This window comes from Rattus rattus, chromosome 2, assembly GCF_011064425.1.
Source record: "Rattus rattus isolate New Zealand chromosome 2, Rrattus_CSIRO_v1, whole genome shotgun sequence".
NCBI classification, from domain to species: Eukaryota; Metazoa; Chordata; class Mammalia; order Rodentia; family Muridae; genus Rattus; species Rattus rattus.
In genome coordinates, this window is record NC_046155.1 from 136,990,094 (window position 1) to 137,011,401 (window position 21,308).

The 21,308-nt window shown below is 42.9% G+C and overlaps 1 protein-coding gene across 3 annotated transcripts in view; it reads right to left on the bottom strand.

The window, feature by feature from the left end:
- The window catches only part of Chrna7 (cholinergic receptor nicotinic alpha 7 subunit), a 120,946-nt gene that overhangs the window by 39,428 nt on the left and 60,210 nt on the right, over nucleotides 1-21,308 (bottom strand). The window contains exons 4-5 of one of the 3 annotated variants that reach the window (XM_032893477.1): nucleotides 13,737-13,846; nucleotides 13,237-13,323 (exon numbers count right to left, since the gene is read on the bottom strand). In XM_032893477.1, coding sequence (XP_032749368.1) covers nucleotides 13,237-13,323; nucleotides 13,737-13,846 — 197 coding nt within the window. Of the gene's footprint in view, nucleotides 1-13,236; nucleotides 13,324-13,736; nucleotides 13,847-18,634; nucleotides 20,488-21,308 lie in introns of those variants that run through there. The other 2 variants (XM_032893476.1, XM_032893475.1) reach the window with 2 other exon arrangements.

Sequence of the window (21,308 nt, forward strand, 5' to 3'; positions counted from 1 at the left end):
GTTAAATAGTAATAAAGTTTTCTAACTAAAAACAAAAACAAAACAAAAAAAACCCAAACCTGAATAGATTCACAGAAGAATTCTACCAGAATCCCAAAGAAAGTCTACATTCGATACTTCTTAAATTACTCCAAAAAAAGAGAAACAAAGAAAGAAAAGAAATTAGAAACTGAAGAAAAACTTTTAAACCTCTTCTTCTATGGAGCCAGTATTTGGTATCTAATATCAAACCTAAGTATAAAAAAGAAGAAAAGACAATTACAGGCCAATATCTATGATGAATACAGATGTGAAAATTATTAATAAAATACTTGCAAATTAAAAAACAAGTACATAGTAAAAACAAAATCACCCAACCATGTCAAGTTGCCTTTACCTAAGAGATGTAGATTTTGTTCAACATATACAGATCGATAAATTTAATACAGCATATAAATAAGACTTAAAGGCAAAAACAACACAATCATTTTAATATACGCCAAAAAAGCCTTTACGCAATACTATATGGCTTCATGGTGAAGGCCTAGTACTGGGGGAACATAGCTTAATGTAACAAAAGCTACACTTGAAAAACCCACAGCCAATATCATCCTAACAGAAAAAGTGAAGCAACCCTTCTGGAAAATCAGGATATATTTTATAAAAAAATCTATTTTCAATAAAAGGAAGAACTCTAGAAAAGATCAACATTTTAAGCAAATTAGTAGGGAACAAAATCAGCTTTCCTTTTAAATATGAATAGTAAGCATACTGAGAAAGAGATTGTGAAACACTCCCCCACACAATACACACACACACACACACACACACACACACACACACACTAACAGACAGAGAAAAAGCTTAAAAAAGGAGAGAAAATACATTTACAATAAAAGCAAAACCTTTGAAGAAAGAGAATGAGGAAAAACAACTATAAGATAGAAAGACCTTCCTTGCTTATGTGTAAGTTGAATTAACATTGTGAAAATGAACATCCTACCAAATGAAGTTTATAGATTCAATGGAATGCCAATCAAAACCCCAATGACATTCACCACGGAGATAGAAAAACCTAAAATACTATTTTCATACAAAACCCTTATTACACTGAGACAAGTTCTCTTCAATCCTATACGCTCTGGGACTTTTATAATAAAGCCATCCTAAAATTCATAAGGAAACAGAAGGAACCTTGGACAGTCAAAGCAATCCCAAGCAGAAAACAATTACTGGAAGGATTTCCATACCAGATTTCAAGTTATACCTCAGGGTTATACAGATACAAACAGGATGGTACTGTCACAGAACAGACTTTTAGAGCAGTGGAACAAAATAAAATACCCAAATATGAGTACATCTAACTACAGCCACCTGATATTTGACAGAAATGATAAAAATAAACTGTGCTGGGAAATTGTATATCTAAATACAGAAGATGAAATTAGACACATATCTACCACATACACAACATCAACAGGAAATACATCAGATATACCTCCATGTGACACCTAAAATGCTGAAATGCTAGAAGAAAACATATGCAGTACCCTGCATGATATGGGTGTAAGAAAGGACTTTCTAATAGGATTCCATTTGCCTAGAAACTGTGGTGAATAATTGCAAAATGGAACCTCATAAAACTAAAGCTAAACAAACAAAACAAAACAACAAATTAAACCAAAACAAAATCCTTTAGAGTTAAGGAAACAATCGATGGAGTGAAGAAACCCTCATGTGATAAAGTCTTTGTCAGTCATGCAAGTAGTTGAATAATATCCAGAATACACAAAGAACTAAAGAATCAGAGAATCAAGAGTTGACACATTAAAAAAAAAAAAAAAAGAATGGGTCATGGATCTGAATAGAATGTACTCAGGGGAAAAAAGAAAAATGAGTAAAAAAATTACTTTAAGAGTTTACTATTCTTAGCTATTAGAGAAATGCAACTAAACTACTCTGAGATTTCACCTTCCCCAGTCAGGGTGGCTAAGACCACAAACATAACTGTAGCTGATTGTATTACAAATGCTAATTAATTATGTTCCCCAAAACTGCTTACCTGAGTGTCTGCACTTAAGACACTGAGGGACCCTGCCCCCCATTTGGGTCTGATTGGTAAATAAAGATGCAGGCAGCCAATGGCTGGGCAACACAAACAGAGGCAGGACTTGAGAATTTCCCAGGCTTGGGACAGAGAGGGAAAGAAGGAGAGCTACCATGCTGGAAGAGGTGAAGGGGAGGAGAAACCATGCCTGATAAGAGTGGAAGACAGAGAGGCATAGCTGCCATGTAGGAGCCAGGAAAGTGTAGCCCAAGAGGGCTGCCCAATTGGGTCCAGGGCAGCTAGGTAGAATAAAGAATTTAGTAAGGGATAACTCAGGATTATCTTCAGGAGGTGGGTTAACTGCATGGGGGTTAGGAAGTGGCCCAGCTATTGCACTGATGAAGGCATATTAAAATATAAAGGCTGAGTGTGTGTTTTTCACTCAGGAACCCAGAACACGGGTGGGTAGTGGGAATGTGCCTCTGGGATTTGTATATAGAAATTAGTGCTGCACATAACTGCCAAGGATGTAGGGAAAGGGAAATCCTCACTGGTGGTAGGCCTGCAAATTGGTGGAGTAAAAATTGTAATTAGTGTGGAAATAAAAGTAGACTAAAAGTAGATTGACTGTACATCCCAACTCCTTGGCATATGCTCAAAGGACTCAAATACTCTACTCTAGATATACCTGCTCAGCCATGTCTCTTTGCAATATCTAGTGGCCCAATGCTACTTTAACCTCATATGTGGGTAATGAATGCATAGATCACTTCTTCAGGGGCAGTGGGAATATGTGCAAACTCCTACAAGCTAGCTCAAAGCAAAATCCAGCTGATCTTGGCCTTTCCTCTGCTACTCATCCCTCTTTTCTTAGGCAGCTCATGATGTTACATGAAATTCTTAGGCAAATGGAACTATAAAATATCATCCTGGGTGAGGTAACCCAGTCACAAAAGAACACACATGGTATGCACTCACTAATAAATGGATATTAACCCAAAAGCTTGGGATACCCAAGAAACGATTCACAGACTATATGAAGCTCAAGAAGGAAGATCAAAATGTGGATGTTTCAGTCCTTCTTAGAAGGGAGAACAAAATACTCATGGGAGGGAATATAGGAACAAAGAATGGAACACGGACTGAAGAAAAGGTCATCCAGAGACTGCCCCTCCTGGGGATCCATCCCATATGCACCCACCAAACCCAGTCACTATTGCTGATGCCAAGAAGTGCTTGCTGACAGGAACCTGATATAGATGACTCCTGAGAGGCTCTGCCAAAGCCTTTATACAGATGAGTATGCTTGCAGCTAACCATTGGACTGAGCACAGGGACCTCAGTTAAGGAGCTGAAGGGGTTTGCAACCCTATAGGAAGAACAACACTATCAACCAATCAGACCCTCCCCCCTCCGCCCCAAGCTCCCAGAGACTAAACCACGAACCAATGAGTACACATGGAGAGACCCATGGTTCCAACCACATATGTAGCAAAGGATGGCACAGTCTGGCATCAATAGGAGAAACCCTTGATTTTGTGAAGGTTTGTTTCCCCAGTGTAGGGGAATGCCAGGGTATTGAGATGGGAGTGGGTGGGTAGGAGTGGGAGCATCCTCAAAGAAGCAGGGAGAAGGGGAAAGGGAGAGGGTGGAAAGGGATGATTTACATTTGAAATGTAAATACATAAATTTCAAAAAAAAAAAAAAAAACCTTTCCATTGAGTTCCTGTCTAGCATTTATTATATGGACTCCACAATCCCACTGCTGAATCCAAAGCTCACCTTAAAAGGCCACACTGTTGGGCATGATTGGTTTTTACCCTCTAGGGTACAGAGTCATAGGGAGGATTCCATGTTCTAGCTTGATACTATGTCCAAGACAGCCTCATTTTAGTCATTAAGGGAGTGGCTTCCCCTGCTGGAAATTCTGTTCAAACTCTCATGAGGTAATTAGAACCTTTCACCCCACGTTTCCTCACAGGAGTGCTTCTATACTAGTTAATTTAGGGAGCAGGTCAAAAACAAGGTGGACATCCAATACAGAGCAAAGCTCATTATGAAGTGACAGTTGTAGAAGTCCCATGGCAGCTCAGGAATAGACTAGATTCCCATCTCCAAACAGAGAAACATGCTGAGGTAGTCGACGGCAGTGTGAAAATTCCATAGCAGCTCAGAACACTCTTCCCCTAGAATGAGAGGAAAGCTGAGGCAGGCAGAACTGTCTAGAGAAGAGGTGAGCATGCATGCAGCTCAGGGGGAAGAGCACGTATTCTTCTTTTACTCCCAGTCTTGGCTTGATACATCAAAACCATACACATTTATACGGTGCTGAGCACTATGATTATGCAGGCTTACACTATAGAATATTAAAATCAGAGTAAGCATCAGTATCATCGCAACATTCTTTTGCTTTGTGGGAAAGACATCTATAATCCTTTGTTCCAACTTTCTTGTACAGCTGCCTGCTTTTGTTTGAGTATAAATACCCACCCCCACACCAAATCTCATTAGTTGAAGTCTTTGTGGTATTATTGAGAGGAGACGGACATTGTTAAAGGCGTGTCCTGTTTCAAGGTTTTAGATACTGTGACCTGCACTTAAGAAAGACTGTGGGACCCCAGCAGGTCTGTGTTCCTCTCCATGTTATCACCATGATGTGTCAAAGGAATGAGGCCAATTGGTCATGGACTGAAACCTCCAATCCCATGAGCCAAAATAAACCTCTTCTTTTTAAAAGTTGTAATACATGTATGTTGTGGTTTGAATGAGAATGGCTTCAATAGGCTCATATATTTAAATCCTTGGTTTCCAGTTGGTGGATCTGTTTGAGAAGGATTAAGAGATGTGACTTGTTGGGGCAGGTGTGTTACTGGTGGCTGGCTTTGAAATTTCATAAATCACCTGGTCCAGTTAGATCTCTTTCTCCCTTATGGTTATATCTTAAGGTATGAATTCTTAGCTACTGCTCAAGCACCATTCCTGCTGGCATGCTACCATGCATCCTGCCAAGATGGTCACGGACTCTAACTCTATGCAATTGTGAACCCCAAATAAACTTTTTCTTTTATATTGGTCATGGTGTCTTATTACAACAATAGAAAAGTAACTAAGACAATTTGTTAAAATGACAAAAAGTTAACTAAACTTAAATTGTTATAATCAATATTCTCCCTATTATGCAACTCAACTCATAAAAATTTAAAACCCAGGAGTTCTAAAACCTTATATACACTAAAACATGCACTGTTTAGACGGACCAGAGGCATGAGCAGTAGTAAACCAGATGATATACTGCCAAAGAGTTAGCTGTGTGACTGTAGGCAAAGGACTAATCATCTCTGTGTACCGGTTTCTGCCTTTAAGAAGCATGTATGAGCATGCCAACTTTATGATCTAGCAAGGACAAAAAGCCCTGGCACCAAGCAAGTGCCCAGTAAACAGGACTAGGCTCCAATATGTTGAAGTCACAAGTCAAGACAACTTGAGCTCAGCTGATACCACAGGAACTTTCGCAGAAGTTGCAAAACAGGGTAGGCAATGCTAAGAGTCACATAGGGATAGGTACCAGTGGCATCCACAGCAGCTCCCAGTTAGTCTGAATTTGCTGGGCTGACAGGGACACATGGCAATGCCACTAACATGCCTCATTGTTTTCTCCAAATTACTGAGAAAGTCAAGAGAAGTAACATAGGCTTACTGCCACGAGCAGAGTATGTGTACAGTGCAGAAGAACACAGAGTAACTTCTGTACAAGGTCACCTAATGGCTACCAATTGATAGCAAGGGGAAAGGAAACTATGAAGAAGCACTTGTAAATTATTCAGAACAAAAAAGAAATGAAACAGAAATTCCATTAAAAAGATCAACCAATACCATTCCACTCACAAAGTTAGGCCCTCCCCACCCTGGGTCCTCATTCTCCATCCTGTTCCTAACTTTCTCTCTCTCCAGCTGCTGATCCTATCCTACTATCCAATTCTTTTGGCCGCACAGGTCCCTTTTATTCCTATAATAGATTCAGGGACATGATCTTGTCTCAGGGTCATAAAATAGATACATTTTTCTTTAAAAAATGATGATACTTGCACAAATATAAATGGGGCATTTGTCAAAGAGGACATTTAAGTCATTCATTGCCAAACAAACAGCAAAGCATAGCAAACAATTCGGAGGTGCATCCAGAAAGGAGACACACGCACAGCCAACCGGGAAGTCTCACTTGACCCGTAAAGAGAGACAGTCACTCACCACACAGAATCCATATGCTTTCCCATGGACTATACTCATTTGTTTTGCTATCTGCAGAGTTGACAGTATTCAGACAATAGGTACAGCCCATTGCAGAGGCAGAGAGCCAGCTGGTTCAGAGAGCACACCGAGAGGAGCTATCAATAGACCCTGGGTATCTCAACCTCCTTTACATGGGGGAAGTGAACCATGGCACCTTACTCAAATGGTAAGGTTGAGTAAGCCTAAACCCCAGGGAAATCTCAGAATTGAGAATGGTAGGCATGAAGACGGCTCCCTGACAAAGAACTGATCTGGAACAAGTAACCATGACACACCACTGAGAGAACCATGACAATCAGTCACATAGCATAAAAACCTGGAGTTCTCCATGCTAATAAGGTATCTAGATAGGCCCTGAGTGTTTAGTCAATGAGGTTTCTTTCCTGGGCATTCCTCCCACAAAGGGTATTTAATCCCTGGTTCACCCTGATAAGACATATGCATTCAAATCCACCATCAAATAAAGCAGTTTGGACAAGCAAGGTCATCTCCTTTATCAAGAATTGCCATGGGGGTGAAGGTAGAGGGCAGGAGGCCTTCTTCGTAAAGAGCCTCACTTAAATCTCCTGGAGAAGGCCTTCTCTCTTCCAGCCCTTCCATACTCTCTGCACTCACTCAGAACTGGATTCTACTTCGTCCCTGGTTCAGCCATCCCCTTCCAGTCTGGTGTGTACCCACGGATCCTTGTTCTCAACTGCCCCAGGCTCCCAGAGGTGTCTGGGTACACAGGAGACAGGGAAGCACAACATCCATGCCAGATCCTGCTGTTGCTCACCTGGGGAGACACAGGCTGGGAGCCATATCATGGACTGTGTTCTGTGTCCCCTGAATGGCTTGCTGGCAGCACTAGGGCACCCCAGTGGCTAGGGAGAGACGCAGCCCAACACCTTTGATTATCTCTCAGGCACACTGTGGACAAGTCTTTGCCCTACTGCTCTAACTTTTCTCTCCTCGACACACTATTGTAAAAGTTCCTTTCCTGCCTCTGACTCCAGTCCAACTGCCCCCATCCCTGCTGCTTTTCTGGGAGCACCTACAGTCTGTCACATGCTCTCTACCTTTCTCTATGGGGCAGGGACTTAATCTGGTTTGATAATACTGCATCCTCAGTTTATCATACAATGTGTAACGGCAGTGTGGTGTGGGACCTTCATTCAATATTGGTTGAAGGAGGCAACAAATGAAAAGCAAACAGTACCAGCCGCCAGGGAAAGCCATGATAAACCGTTTGGAAAATGAGCCTGGAGGTGTAAATATAGATTGGCTAGCTGCTCTCACCTCTGTAAAACATGCCACTGCTTTCTACCTGCACAGTTTAGAAAGAGAGCCCCCTCCGTTAGATGGGAATATTTGATAAGGCAGATACTACCAACACCATAATGCTAACTTCCTTCTCAACGTTCCAGTGGCAAAAAGAGGAGATTTCTGCTGCTTCCCAGAACTATCCTGGTAATTACTGAAATATGTCCTTGGCCCTACCAGGGCCCCACCCCTGACTTGTAAGGCTTTGTTCACTAATAGACCAACCTCAGTTCTGAGTACCATGATTTCAGAGGTGTGAATTCTCATAACACTAAGTGGTCACTCCCTGAGGTCCCATTTCACTTATGAACCCATGTGGAACCTCTGTAAACACATTCCAGCCCATGGTGGAACAGACAACACCTACTGTGATACAGACCTGGGGCTCCCAGTTCTCTCTGATACCTTCCTTGTGTGTTGCCTACCTACAAACACCCAACCTACGCCAAGAAGCCTATCCTAAGAAATCCCCTGGCCATTCACAATGCTTCCCTCTGCTGCTGTGATCTCCACTGGAAGCTGAGTTTGGGTCTATAATTATGCTGGGCAACATAGGGGTGGACCTTTAGGGTAGAATTGGAAAAATAACAGTGACAACTGTATTTCCTACACCCAAGGCCTTGACAGCTGCCTCTCCAGAGGCTTACATGTATTAGGGCAAGCTGGTAAGAGTTCCAGGGAGCTAGCAGCTTTGCATAAACCCTAGTCCTAGGTTTCTCAAAGCAATGTGAGATGGGAACATGGCATTTCCTACTGGGCAAGGCCCAGCTGCCACACTGAGGCTTGCTTTCACCAACCTTTCCCATCAAGCTTGTCTTCCTACCCGGAACTTCTTGGTATCACTTCCCTAATAAACCACATGCACTGACATTCCAATCTTGAGTTTATTCGAAAAGAATATGAGACTCTTCACAGGGAGAAACATTCTGTTCCAATGATGTGTCATTGGTTAGCACTATGAGACACTATAACATGCTGGGCACAGTCATCTCTGTGAGTTTGCCATCAACTAAGAGGAACCACGGACATGGGAAGAAAGATATTTGCCTACAGATGTGCAAACACAGCTCCTCACAGTCTCTGAAAGAGATGGCTGACCACAAGTGCTACTCTCAAAATCAGAGCTGTCAAACACATCTTTAAATATATTCATTAAAAATTCCCCATTATTGCTAAAATTTTCTCTTACTAGGCAATTAAAAGAAGAAGATTCCCAGAAAGATTGAGACATTTGTTTGCAGTTGTAGGGGCAGGGACCACCTCTACGTCATCATACAGAATTCCCTTTAGGAAAATGACTACTGACAGCAGAAAGCATTTAACGCCATCCAAAAAGGGGAAACTCTGACAAGGCATCTGTAATTGTCTAGCTCATTTTGTACTAGATTGTGTTCTGAAAATCCTTGAATTGATGGGCCCAAGCGAAGCAGCATAAAGTGAAGGAGAAACTCCTGGAGTCAGCATCAGGCAGAGCTCTTATTAACGCCTATCCTTTCCTCACAGCAGTCCAGCTGGCTGGCAGCCCACCACTGGTTCCTCATCCATCAAGAAAATGCATCTGCCTATTCTAGAAATATCTCGACATCTAGATATCTAGAAATATCTGTTTTACAGTGATCCCCTTAAACGCATTCAATCTCAAAACCATAGTGTTACACACATGGACTCAGACACGAAAGTGGAACAAGGAATTTGCTATGGTTGCAAGACATCTCCAGATGCCCTAACATTGTCTTCAAGAATGATGACATCTTAACCTCTTTCTTTGGGAACAGGCCCCAACACCTTCATCCATATGTGGATGAACCATAGTATATCCACGGGCAGAACATAGTATTCTGAGTGCCTGAAACAGACAGAAAGTATTAAGCTTACCATTCTCAAAATCACCCACTATAGAATACTTAAAGGTGAGACGTTACTGAAGCCAAGCCTGTGCTTGCTATCTCTGGTGTTGGTTGTCTGACTCTGTCACTTGTTTTCTATGTTGCTAATGTGATTTCTTTCCTTTATTTTATTTATCTTTTGCCATTCCCTTTTACAGTGTGCATATGTATGTAGATGTATGTTTTGAGAATGGCACACATGCTACATTACACATGTGAAGATAAAAGGACAATTTGTGGAGAACAGGCAAGGGAAGTGAAATCAGTCTACTTCTCTTGAGTGTGCAGGAAGGGGAGGCACATAGTGAACTCAGGAGAATACCCACAACACACCTAAAGAGGAAAATGGGTAAAACTCTGAAAGCTTGAAGATTTGGGGACAAAGGGCAAGAATAGGCTGAACTTCTGTCTACTCTGAGAAACAGAATGGAGTAAGTGGCTGCTATGGGAGTCTGTGTTCAGTCTTAGAGGAATGGCAGCCCCTACTTAGTTCTTCTTAAAATGCCCCTAGCCATCAAACTGCGGATACCTAGACCTGTAGGACTGAGAAATAAACCAAGGTGGTGTGGTCCTCTCTCATTGCTGTCATCCCTGCCAGCAGCCCAGGACAGTAGTGTGTGTCCCTCAGCCCCTACTGAGAGGCTCAGTCCCTACCCCTACTGCAGTACGCCAATGCCACATGCAGCAAACACGTAAGCAGATCGGTTTGGACAGGACAAAGCATCACCAGAATAATAAAGCCAGAGTCTGAGATTTTTCAAGCCCCTCAGTTTGAGGTAGTTTGTTTTATAGCAATAGAAAAATGATACAAGCCTATGTTTGGCTTAAATAAAAGTCTTTGTAATCTGTGCATTTTACATTCTGGGTATACAAGATATCTAGCATCTGATTTATCACAGAACTTGTATGTCCCTCAGCATTAGTTACTTTAATGATGGGCTGGACAAAAGACCTGAAACAACTTAAGGAAGGAGCTATTTCTTTTGGCTCATCATCTCGGAAGGTTTACTTCATGGCTGCTTGGACGAAAAAGACTGAACAGAACATCATGGTTTCAGGAACTTCTGATAAAGACAGATGTTCATGTCACAGGGTACCAGACATCAAAAGTGGAGTGTAGGGTTGTGGGTCCTGTATCTGCTCTGCCATGGGTCAAGTGTTGGGCTGTAGGGAAGCCCTGGGACACCTCTGGGGAGGGGGAGGTGTGGGAGGCGGGTGGTGGGAAAGGCAGTTTGAACTGCAGGACAGCAGGAGGTGGCTTGGGGATCCCTGGGCCTGGGCCTGTGAAGAGTCTGGGGTGATGGGGTTCCCAGGCTCCTGGACACCCAGGTGTTGCTGGAAGTCAAAGAAGAGTTGAGTACAGAATCTGGGCCTGAGGGTTGGATCTGGCCTGGGGCAGAGGGAGGGGTGTGGGAGGGTGGGGGAGAGGAGAGAATGGGAGCTGTGGCTGGTCCCATCATGACTGTCTTTGGCTTGACAGTGGTGGGCTTGATGGCGGTTGTGGCTGGGACTGTAGAGAGGCCTTCTATGGGAGACTACATGGTGGCTCTATAAGCGAAGACCCTCTCCATGGCTCCCCATGGAGGATCCCAATGGAAGGAGGCAATGTATGATTTTAAGGCACTTATTGCCATGGGGGAAAGTGGATGTATAAAATCATACCCACTTCTCAGGGTGGGCCTGAAATTAAATACCTTTTGCAGGGAGGAATGTCTAAGAAGGGAAGCTTATTGGCTAAACCCTCCAGACCTGTATGTACTTCAATAGCATGGAGATCTGTCTTGAGTCTATGTACAGGCCATGTCCTCTACATGTAAGGCATTGCGCTTACGTGACTGATGGCCACAAATCTATTGGGGATGGGGTGCAGCTAGTGACAGGGGCCTGGTGCCCGGGAGCAGGCAAAACTCCTACCATCCCTTCAGGGTTTCCAGGGCTTCTAGCCTTAGCTCAACTGGGGACCACATTACCTTTCACGGTCCCATAGTGATGGACAGGAAGTGATGAAGAACCCCTCCCAGTGACATATTCCTTCCAGTTAGGCTTATTTCCCAAAGTTTCCAGAAATTCCCATAACAGCACCATCAGATCAAGCTTTCAAAACATGAGCCTGTGTTAAGGATTTCAGATTCAGTCAATAATATTGATTGTGTAGAAAAACTAAAGGAAGCAATGAGGTGGCCCCTCTGAGCTCCATAAGAGACAGTGACACTGTGATCAATAGACACATGGAAAAAATATCAGGGAAGCTGCTAACTGGTCATATGCAAGCCAGATTCTAGACTACGGTTTGTGTACTGTGCGGGGCACATGTCAGGTGGAAGATGTTCTAGCCATGATCCTTGAAATTAATTACGTAGAATAATTAGTAACTCTCAATTAGCCAGAAGTTTGAGATCATCAAACACTTCATGTTTTAGAGTTAACAGTCTTACAGCCATAAAACCATCTCTCATTGCCTCATTATTGAAATTCTATGTTTAGAAACATATTCATACTTTCAGATAAAACTCACCAGGAACTACGCAACACAGTTTTAATTGATAAGTGACATCACCCTCCTCCCACAAATAAATGCACAACTGCCACTGAATTTTGGTGCTGAATGTCCCCTCCTTTGCTGAGGACCCCATTAGGTATGCTGCTTGCACTACAGAGGTTTCCTTACAAATCTAAATTGTTTCTCCACACACTTTAACATTTAAATTCTAAACCCTAGTACCTGAAAATGCGACTGCATTTAGAGACAGGCCCAGAAGAGTCAATTAAGAGTTAGGTGTGGTGTTGCATGCTTGGAAGCACAGCACTTAAAAAGTAGAAACAAGAAGGTCACAGGTTCTGGGCTATCTTTTACTATATAGTAAGAGCCCAACAGCACAGGCACACGTACATGCACAGTATTTAAAGTTAAGGAGGTCACTAGGCTAGTGTTCTGGCAATACATTAGGATACCAAATATCACAGAGGACAATATACAGACACAGTGAGAAGGCTGATACAATCCCAGTACAAAGATACCAAAGCCAAGCCTGACCTCCAAAACCATGAGCACACAAATGTCTGCTATTTAAGACAGTAGCCAGTGGCACTGTTCTATAGCAGACCCAGAATATCAGTGCAGTCTCCAGGAAATGGATGACCCAAAGTTCAGCTGCCTCAACCACTCAATAAAGGACCAGTTATTCTAACCTTGGATATATGGTGAGCTCAGCTATCTGAACTTCCTTTAAGAAGCTGACAGCAGCAGCAAACGAGAAGGTGACTTTCTTCTAGAAGCACATTCAACCATCCAAGGGAAAGGCAGAAAGCAATTAAATGTGAATACAAGAAATTGAACTGCCCAGGGTTTAGAAGTAGCAAGTGGAACAAATCACCTCCCCTAGACTTTCTCTGAAGGAGCACTGAGCAGTGGTGGGCAGTCACAGTACTCTAAGTCAGGAGCACCTGGGTTCCTCTCGTTCCAAAAAACAGGAGCAAAGAAACAATCATCTTTTGGGACCTTCCCCTTTGTATGACATCACATTGGTCATCTTGTTTAGAACTGACATGTTTGAAGCTCCCTTAGTAACTCTACACAGCGATGACAAGGGATTTTTGCCACCTCTAGAACTCAAATCTGCCTAATACTTAATTTTTTAGCAATCTTGTCTGCAAATCACATTTCCTTGAATTACAAATGAAGCCCTTTATCTTTTGCCCCTAGTATAAAAACATGACTGTCATCTATATTACCTGACTCTTAGATCTTCTTCAGCCTGTGCACATGCTTCTCTGAGAAGCATGTTCTGCAGATCTTGGTCAAAATGCAACTGACACCCACTGAACAATGGGGAACAAGTCAGATGAGAACCTAGGTCTTAACTGTAGTCTCCAATGCACATGCTGTCTGGCACCTTCTTCTGTGGGTTGTAATGGTTGCCATTCAGATAGCAAAGTGACTGCCTTAAGAATGCTTTACATTGCTATAAATGGTGAACACCTTTATGTATCTATAGTTCAGCCCCTTGGACGGGACATTTCTGGCAGAAGGAGAGACAACCTGAACTTAGACACAAATACCAGCAGAGGGACAGGGCAGCCTCCCGGAGATCTGCCCACTTGGAAAACCTCAAAAGGAGCAATGGTTCCAAATTAAAGATAGCACAGCCAGCTTTTCTGTAAAATACTCAAATATGCTTTACCGCCCCATGCATGCAAGTGAAGATCGTTTCCCATCTGTCAGGCGCACTTACCTGTTATAGAGGAGAATGTCTGGTTTCCAAATCTGGCCATCTGGAAAACGAACATTCTTCACTCCGGGGTACTCAGACATGTTCCACTGCAAATAGTGATCTGTCCAAGACTGACAAAGATGTAGAATTAGTGGCAAGTTCTTCACTGGCTTACTTGTATTTCTTATAAGAAATTATTAGGAAAGTTCAAAGCCAAAAAGAATTCAGACATTATTCCATGACTAAGTTGTTATCTATAAAGTGTAAGGAAACTGGGAATTAAATAATCCCTTCAAAAATGATTCAGACTAGCATAAAAAATCGCATTTGGGGACCTGCTGTCACCATGACCACGTTCGTATGATGGCATTAAAGCCAATTCCAACTCACTGCACACCTCTAGCCTTAGGCTTCTCCTCCCCCAGTGGACTGGTTACTTCTAGCCAAATGAATAATGGTTCTGCTTTCCAAGTTTTCCCTGAAAGGGCATCTTGAAAAAATAATAAATTCATTTATTGCAACTGGAATTAAAATCAAACTATAGAAATGCCAGCCATTTGTTTCCATTAAGCAGAACCTCTCAGAACTTCTGCGGGCACCCTTAAAATTATTTTTTATTTTGTCTTATAGTCGCTGCTTTTGATACTACAAGCTGACACCTCAAACCCTGGGCCTCAGCAGCAGAACACAGACACAGGGATGAGGACTCCTGAGTACAACAGTGAGTACAACTCAGGGTCAGGCCTTCCTGAGTGATCTCCAACCCCGGAAAGGCCTACAGTCCTGTCTCTGATAATCAGGTACCTCTAGCCATTCCCAGGACCAAGATGGCAGAGATAGCACCATAGAGTCTCCCACTACTGACAGGAAACCAGCCTTAGATCTCAGGCCTGGCAGCAAAGGACCCACCAACTCGAATGTGTTGCTATTGACATTCATGTGGCAAGATTCAGGCTTTCCAGGATTTAGGAAGGTTTGGAGTGCTATACCTCCATCTAGAACCAGAGTGCTCCCCATAGTCAAACACATTCTCATTTCTGCTCTGAAACTTATCCACATATTTATGCTAAGAGACATATAAAAGCTTCAGTTGTATAGCAATCTCCATTTGATGTCTGATCATGTGTGTTTGTTGTACAGTTATAAAACAATACTCAAGTGGAAGGAACCAAATTGTCAGAGCTACTGGGCTTGGAATATACAGATGGGTGTTGTAGGTCTACAGCTACTAATTCTGGCAACGAAAATCCATGGGCAGGTCTCAAAGATCTGGCTATCCTCTGGAGGACCCACAGTGTTCTAAAAGTCTACTTCAGAAGTGGAGTAATCTAAAGTCAGAGGACAACTGGGGACCTCAGCAAACAAGGATATTAAGTTAACTCAGCATGCAGCAACACTGCTGGAACACCAACATCTGTCCTACAGGGTCCGCAGCTGATGAGATTTTTGGGAATGGACACTGAGGAAGTTCTGCTCATTCAAGTGGTTCGCTGAGCCATGTTTGTAACAGCCTGCTCCATCTGGATGTTCTTGGCTCTAGGCTCCCGTTCAATTCTCGCCCCCGCTTCCTTGTCAATGCTCTTCTGTCTTGTTCTTAACCCTGGAATGCTGCCCTGAGTTAATTACAGTGATCAATATTGTACCCATAGGGGCTGGGGTTCCAAGAACTACCCTTGAAGGCATGCCGGCATGACAGACAAGGACCCATCCCCTAAGCCTGATGACTCAACAGGCAGACGAGTGGGGAAGTCAGTTAGTGGGATCACTTAGACGTTCAAACTCAAGACCACTTAGCAGTAGCCGAGCTGCCTCACACCTCCCATCTTTCCTCACATCCCCTAGCTTCTGGGCACAGTCTGTTGTGGATGGTCCACAGCCTTGTAGCAGGTGACATCGCTATTATTCTGCCCGCTCAGCACTGCATGTGTGGCTTCTGCCTCACCACAATCCAAGTTTGTCGATGTCGTAACAGAAGGAAGCTCTGACTGCTCTGGATTTAAGCTGGCCACTGAGTCAAGACTCAATTGTGTCATCAGACTTGAAGTAAATAAACCTCTGGGATGCTCCAGGATTGGTTCTTCTAAAGCAATATCTCTGTACTACAAGCCTTCAGCCATAACAACACTGACCAGATGCGGTCTCTGAAGGTGCTGATGTGTGCATGCTATTTTCTCTAATGTGAAAACCAACCTGACCTGTCAAGTAGTGGAGAGAAATAGCTGCAAGAAGCTTTGGAACCAGACAAACCTGGGCTTTGAGATTTGCTGTGAGAATGCAGGAGCCTGAGTTATCTTCTCTGAGCTGCAATTTCCCATGTGTACACATCCCCTCAGGCTAAAATAAGGATAAAATGAGACCATGCCTGCAGGTCTTATAGGCAAGCAACAAACGGTAGATTTAGAAAACAATGCTTTCACTTTATAGAATACTACATTGTACAGGGCTATAGCATCTCCAGTATCTGAGGTACAAACAATAGTGTAAGAAGCATGAGGAATGTAGTAGGGAATGCTAACACAACATGGGAGCCTATTGGGAACTTTCTAGAAAAAAATTTAGAATGATGTTTTTGTAGTCAGGCTTCAGGAGAAATGGATGTGTTTTCAAACCATTTCCTGCCACTTAGATCTTGGGTCAATGGGGATAAGCACTCAAAGCATATCTCTGCATGGAGAGCATTTAGCAACCTTTCAATATGTCAGCCCCTGAGAAACCACATGATGAGCCAGAAAGCAATATTCCTTAGTAGGCCTAGAATGAAGAGTGTATGGGTTGTGAGGTTACAGAGGGAAAGGGGCGGTAGTAGTATAGAATGTATGTAATGTAGTATTGTGCAGACCCTTATACAACTCCAACACCTGGGCCCTTTATCAACGTGTCTTGAGTTTTCAGGGAACTTTTATTTAAATTTGGTGTGTGTGTGTGTGTGTGTGTGTGTGTGTGTGTGTGTGTGTGTGTGTGCACATGGCATGAAAACGGGGCTCGACAGAGCAGGTGAAATATCCTCTCTTCCAGTGCTTAGTCAAAGGAGTCCAAGAATGCCAAAAATATATATCTTGGTTGCCTCCCAGAACTCGAAGGTCAAATGTAGGATACGACACACTTTGGTTGGACATAGGACTTAGAGGAATAGAGCTAAAAACAGCCTGGAAGCTGTCTCTCAAATTCCTATCCCTCATAATATATGAAGGTGCTATGAAAACTACAAAGGACTAAAAACTGTTAATAGTCCTACCTAGTTTTAGAGTCTGGGAACCACAACAATAACCAGCAAGGCAAGACAGCCCTGAAGGTAAAATAGTGGCACTCACATCTTGGGAGTAACTACAGGCTCTAGAGTTAGACTAAAGGCCCATTCAATAGGAGGAAAGTCATGCCTGGTACTGTAAATCTAGCCAGCTACCCATTGGCTAATGAGATCATGGGCCCTAAAGAAGAACCCACCACTGCCACTTGCCTAAATGGCACACTTTCTAGTTGCATCCTAAATACTTACACTCACAGATAAGTGTAGCTCTCATCCCTCCTCAAATAACCTCCTTTATGAAGCAGACAGGGATCATTACAGAAACCAGCCAAAATGCAGAAAACAGTCGGTGGTGGTATTCCTTACCCCAACTAATTCACCTACAGCACAGTTCCTGTACCTAAGGCTCATGGAACATCACAGAAGATGGAGCAGATATATTTCTACCACTCACTGACATGTCAACATGATGGGAAAATTACACAAAGCCCCATTCAACTGAGAGAGAACGCAGTCTTCTCCAGGCACCAGGCGCTAGCCACCTGATAGGTTAGATAATCTCCTGTGGTCAGCCCTAGACACACATACACATATGAGCACTAATAAACGGAATCTCATAAGATTCATATGTGTGTGTGACCTTCCTCTCTCCTTCACTCCCTCTGTCTCTTCGGTATGTCTGTGTATTTGTAATAGTTAAAGTATAATTTGAAGAGTAGTGGATAAGGACACAGGAAAAGTTGGAGGAGGGAGAGTTGGAAATGATATAATATACCCAATACTAATGCATGAAATTCTCAAAAAGTAGAAATCTTTTAGAACAAAAATAGCTTTGTTTCCTTTCAAAATACATTGCAATGTAATGAGAAATATATTTGGTTTTCTTTGTATAGAGCTTCTTAAACTCTTGCAACTTACTGAGTGACAGGAATATCTTTTGCTAAAATCATCCTTTGGACCATATCTGAGTTTATGCTAATGTAGCAGCTTTGAGGTTGAACCTCCTCTCACAGTTTCAGGAAGAAAGCCAGACTCCATAAGGACAAACTGCCTGATTGGAGAGCAGGGATGATAAACTCCATCTCACCCTCTAGTCCAGAGTTGGGAGATGGGGTTGGAGACTGAGGGAGACAAACTTCTATACAAAGTCCAGTGAAGTTCCAGGTGAGTGCGCCACACCAGTGCACAGAAGTGTGGCATGTCCTGAGGAACACGGTAATTCCTCCCTCAACACCTGCCCTGGTACCTCTCCCACACCTGCTTCTGACCAGCGTCCTTTAGAGCAAATACCAGTGAATGTGTACTTGACAGCCAAGGCTGTCCAACCTTTGGGTTCGAGGCAGTGTTATGGATACTGGGTATCCAGGGCAACACATTTGCAACATGTTTCTGATGTAGGAACAGCCTCGTGGGACGCAGACCTTGAGCTTGTGGATTCAGACCTTAACTAAGGTAGACAATACCAAATTCGAATCAAATGGATATCCAGCTGGGTTAGAGATTTGCTATGGGTATTAAAAATGACATCATATAATTGGTGTCAGAAAACATCACCCAATTTGGGTAAAAAATCACCTGATCAAGAATTTTGACTCAAAGGAAGAATGTAAGTCCATTCCCCCGCTTTTCCTGCCGATGTTTTTCTGTCTCTGTGATGCCCAGTGCCACTCACCTGATCGCAGCTGCAATCCAGCCCCCAGCAGCATATTGCTGGCTAATGTGCAAACACAATGCATGGTATTTCTGCTCCACAGATAATAAATGCAGAAAATTAAAAAGGAAGCAGTTTAGAACTAATTATGGTTTACAATCTAATAATCTGTGATGTGAATGCTATTATTACTATAATTAGAATTAGGAGTCTAAAAATAGAGAGTAAGTACAAAAGATGATCAAATCCGAAGGCAAAATGGCTGATGTTCTAAAAAAGAAAAGTAGAGTTTTAAAAAAGAAAATGTGTGCATCCGGAAGGTTCCAGTGTCTCTGTAGAAGCTGAAATGTCCTGTCATATCCTCACACATATTAGATCAAAGATGTCTAGCAGTCTCCCAAAATGATAAAACCTCTACGGAAGGAGTCTCCCACCAGCTCCCCCCCACCCCCAGGATAGGAAGAGTGTCTCAGAAATCAGCAACTCAGTATTCTTCAGGCTATTGGAATAATCTCAATCATGCGAAATGAAAGACAGCTGGGAAAAAGGATAAGAAAATCCACAAGGAGTAGGTCAAGGAGAATTTAATTTTTAAAAAACTTTTGTGACTCTGCCATTTTGACTGGACTGAAAAATCTATAATTTGCAGAAAATTGACTGCAGAGTAGAAACACCCTGGAGAAAAGATTATATGTATCAGATTTCAGAACAGAACTTAGTGAAATGAGGTTTCAGAAACTGAGACCTAGTGCTTAAAAGCCATTCCTTGACAATCCGTCTGCCTCCTGCCCTCACGGATGCTCCCCTGGGAACTCTGGCCCTGCTTCCTTCCCCACTAAGCCTCATTCTTATCCATGTATAATAGCAAGGCTGGGTCAGGCCAGGCAGGTGAGTGGCCAGGGAACACAGAAATAAAAATCAGTTCATGGTTGTTTATCAGTTGTCCCAAGGAAGCTCCCACGCCTGCCCTTGGTGACATGCAAGTCTCAGGGTCCATTCTGCAACGTGGACTTACTCAAAGCAATGCCAGGTTGAGGCAAGAGCACAGGGACATGGTTTTCAATGGTAATTGTTTATATTTGGAGATTCTTCAGTCTTTGAAAATGCAGTGGGGAGGCAGTGTCCTAGCCCTCTACCACCCGAGGTATCACTTTCCAGATCGGGGTCAACACTCAATCTCTTAAGGGCACAAGCTGCCTAAGACAGGGCTTACCTGGATAGGCTGCACTAATGCAGGAACACACAGTAGTGCCAGCATTGCACAGCTTCCCTTTAGAAGACTCAGGCCACTGTTTTCCATTTTGATAGAGCAGGACTGTTCCTACCTGTGACCTCTACTGTATACCTACCCATTCTTACAATATTTCAGAGAAACCTCAGGATTTGCTATAATGACCACTTTTATTTTGTGATTAATTAAAAATCAATCGACACACAACTGCCTGTATTTATAAGCACAGTATGCTAATATAGTACATGTATATATCAATGTATAATGATCAAATCAGGGTAATTAGCATCCTATCTCCTCAAACATTTATCATCTCTCAGTGCTTAACCTTTCTTTAAATGAGTTAATTGCACAGCCTGATTGTAAAAGGCTGAAAGGGGAAATGTGGCTAATACATTTCTAAGTGCTCTCCCATGGCTCTAGTCAATGCCTTCTACAAAGTAAGCACTCCCAGTGGTGAGTTCAATAAGTAAATGGGATTTAAAAAGTGAAATTTTAGATATTTCTGCAAATGCAACTCTTATTTAGAACTACCCTGTGCTTCAAAGAAATCTAAAGGTCTCTGGTGATACCCTTCAGAAAACAGGTGTTTTTTATGCAATGTTTGAACCCAGCACACTAATAGTTCTGTTACAATTTTCCTGGAAACCAGCCCCCTTTAAAAACCCTTGCCATGTCTGAGACATTGCTGGAAAGCAATAAATTTTTGTGGGCTAGGGAGGTGGGTACAGGGATAGATATCTGTCAACCTGTCCATGGTACATGTTTCTGTCTGTAGAATGGCATGGTCGGGTACAGTACCAGCCCTTGGGTGTGTATGTGGCAGGGGGCGTTGAAGCAGGAGAATCAACTCAGGTTCAATGCCATCCTGAACTACACAGCAAACAACTAGCCAATCGGAACCTCAGAGGGAGATACGGAGGGAGAAAAAAGGAAAGAAAAGAAAAAAATAGTGAGGCCTGTGGTTTGGTTTTGTTCCTCACAGGTCCCAGGAAAACAGCCATCATCTCCCAGAGTTCTCAGAATGTAGACTAACTCAAGCATCCCATTGTTATAAGTATTGTGGATCATACTTATTCCCCCTGCCCCAGGTAGATGTAGAGTTTTGGGTTTGTTTATTCCTTCAACAAAAGTTATCCAGTGCCTATTGCAGATGAGGCAGTGGACTAGGGATCTGGAGGTACAGTGGGGCTCAACCCTAGCATATGTGATAGTCAGATTTGTGACCGTCAGAGGGAGAGAGACCTGGAAGCAAGGAGCATAGGGAGGAGTGGGTGCTAAGTGCATCAGAGGGTGAGAAGTTCCTTGGAAGAAAGGTGCAGCAAAGAGGACAAATTAGGGGCTGGAGCATAGCTCAGTGGAAGAACATTTGTCTAACAGGAGATCTGCTGTTCACAGCAGTGAAAAGAGACAGAGGAGGGGATAAACAGAACAGAATGAATGTAGCATAGGAAAGTTTGGGAA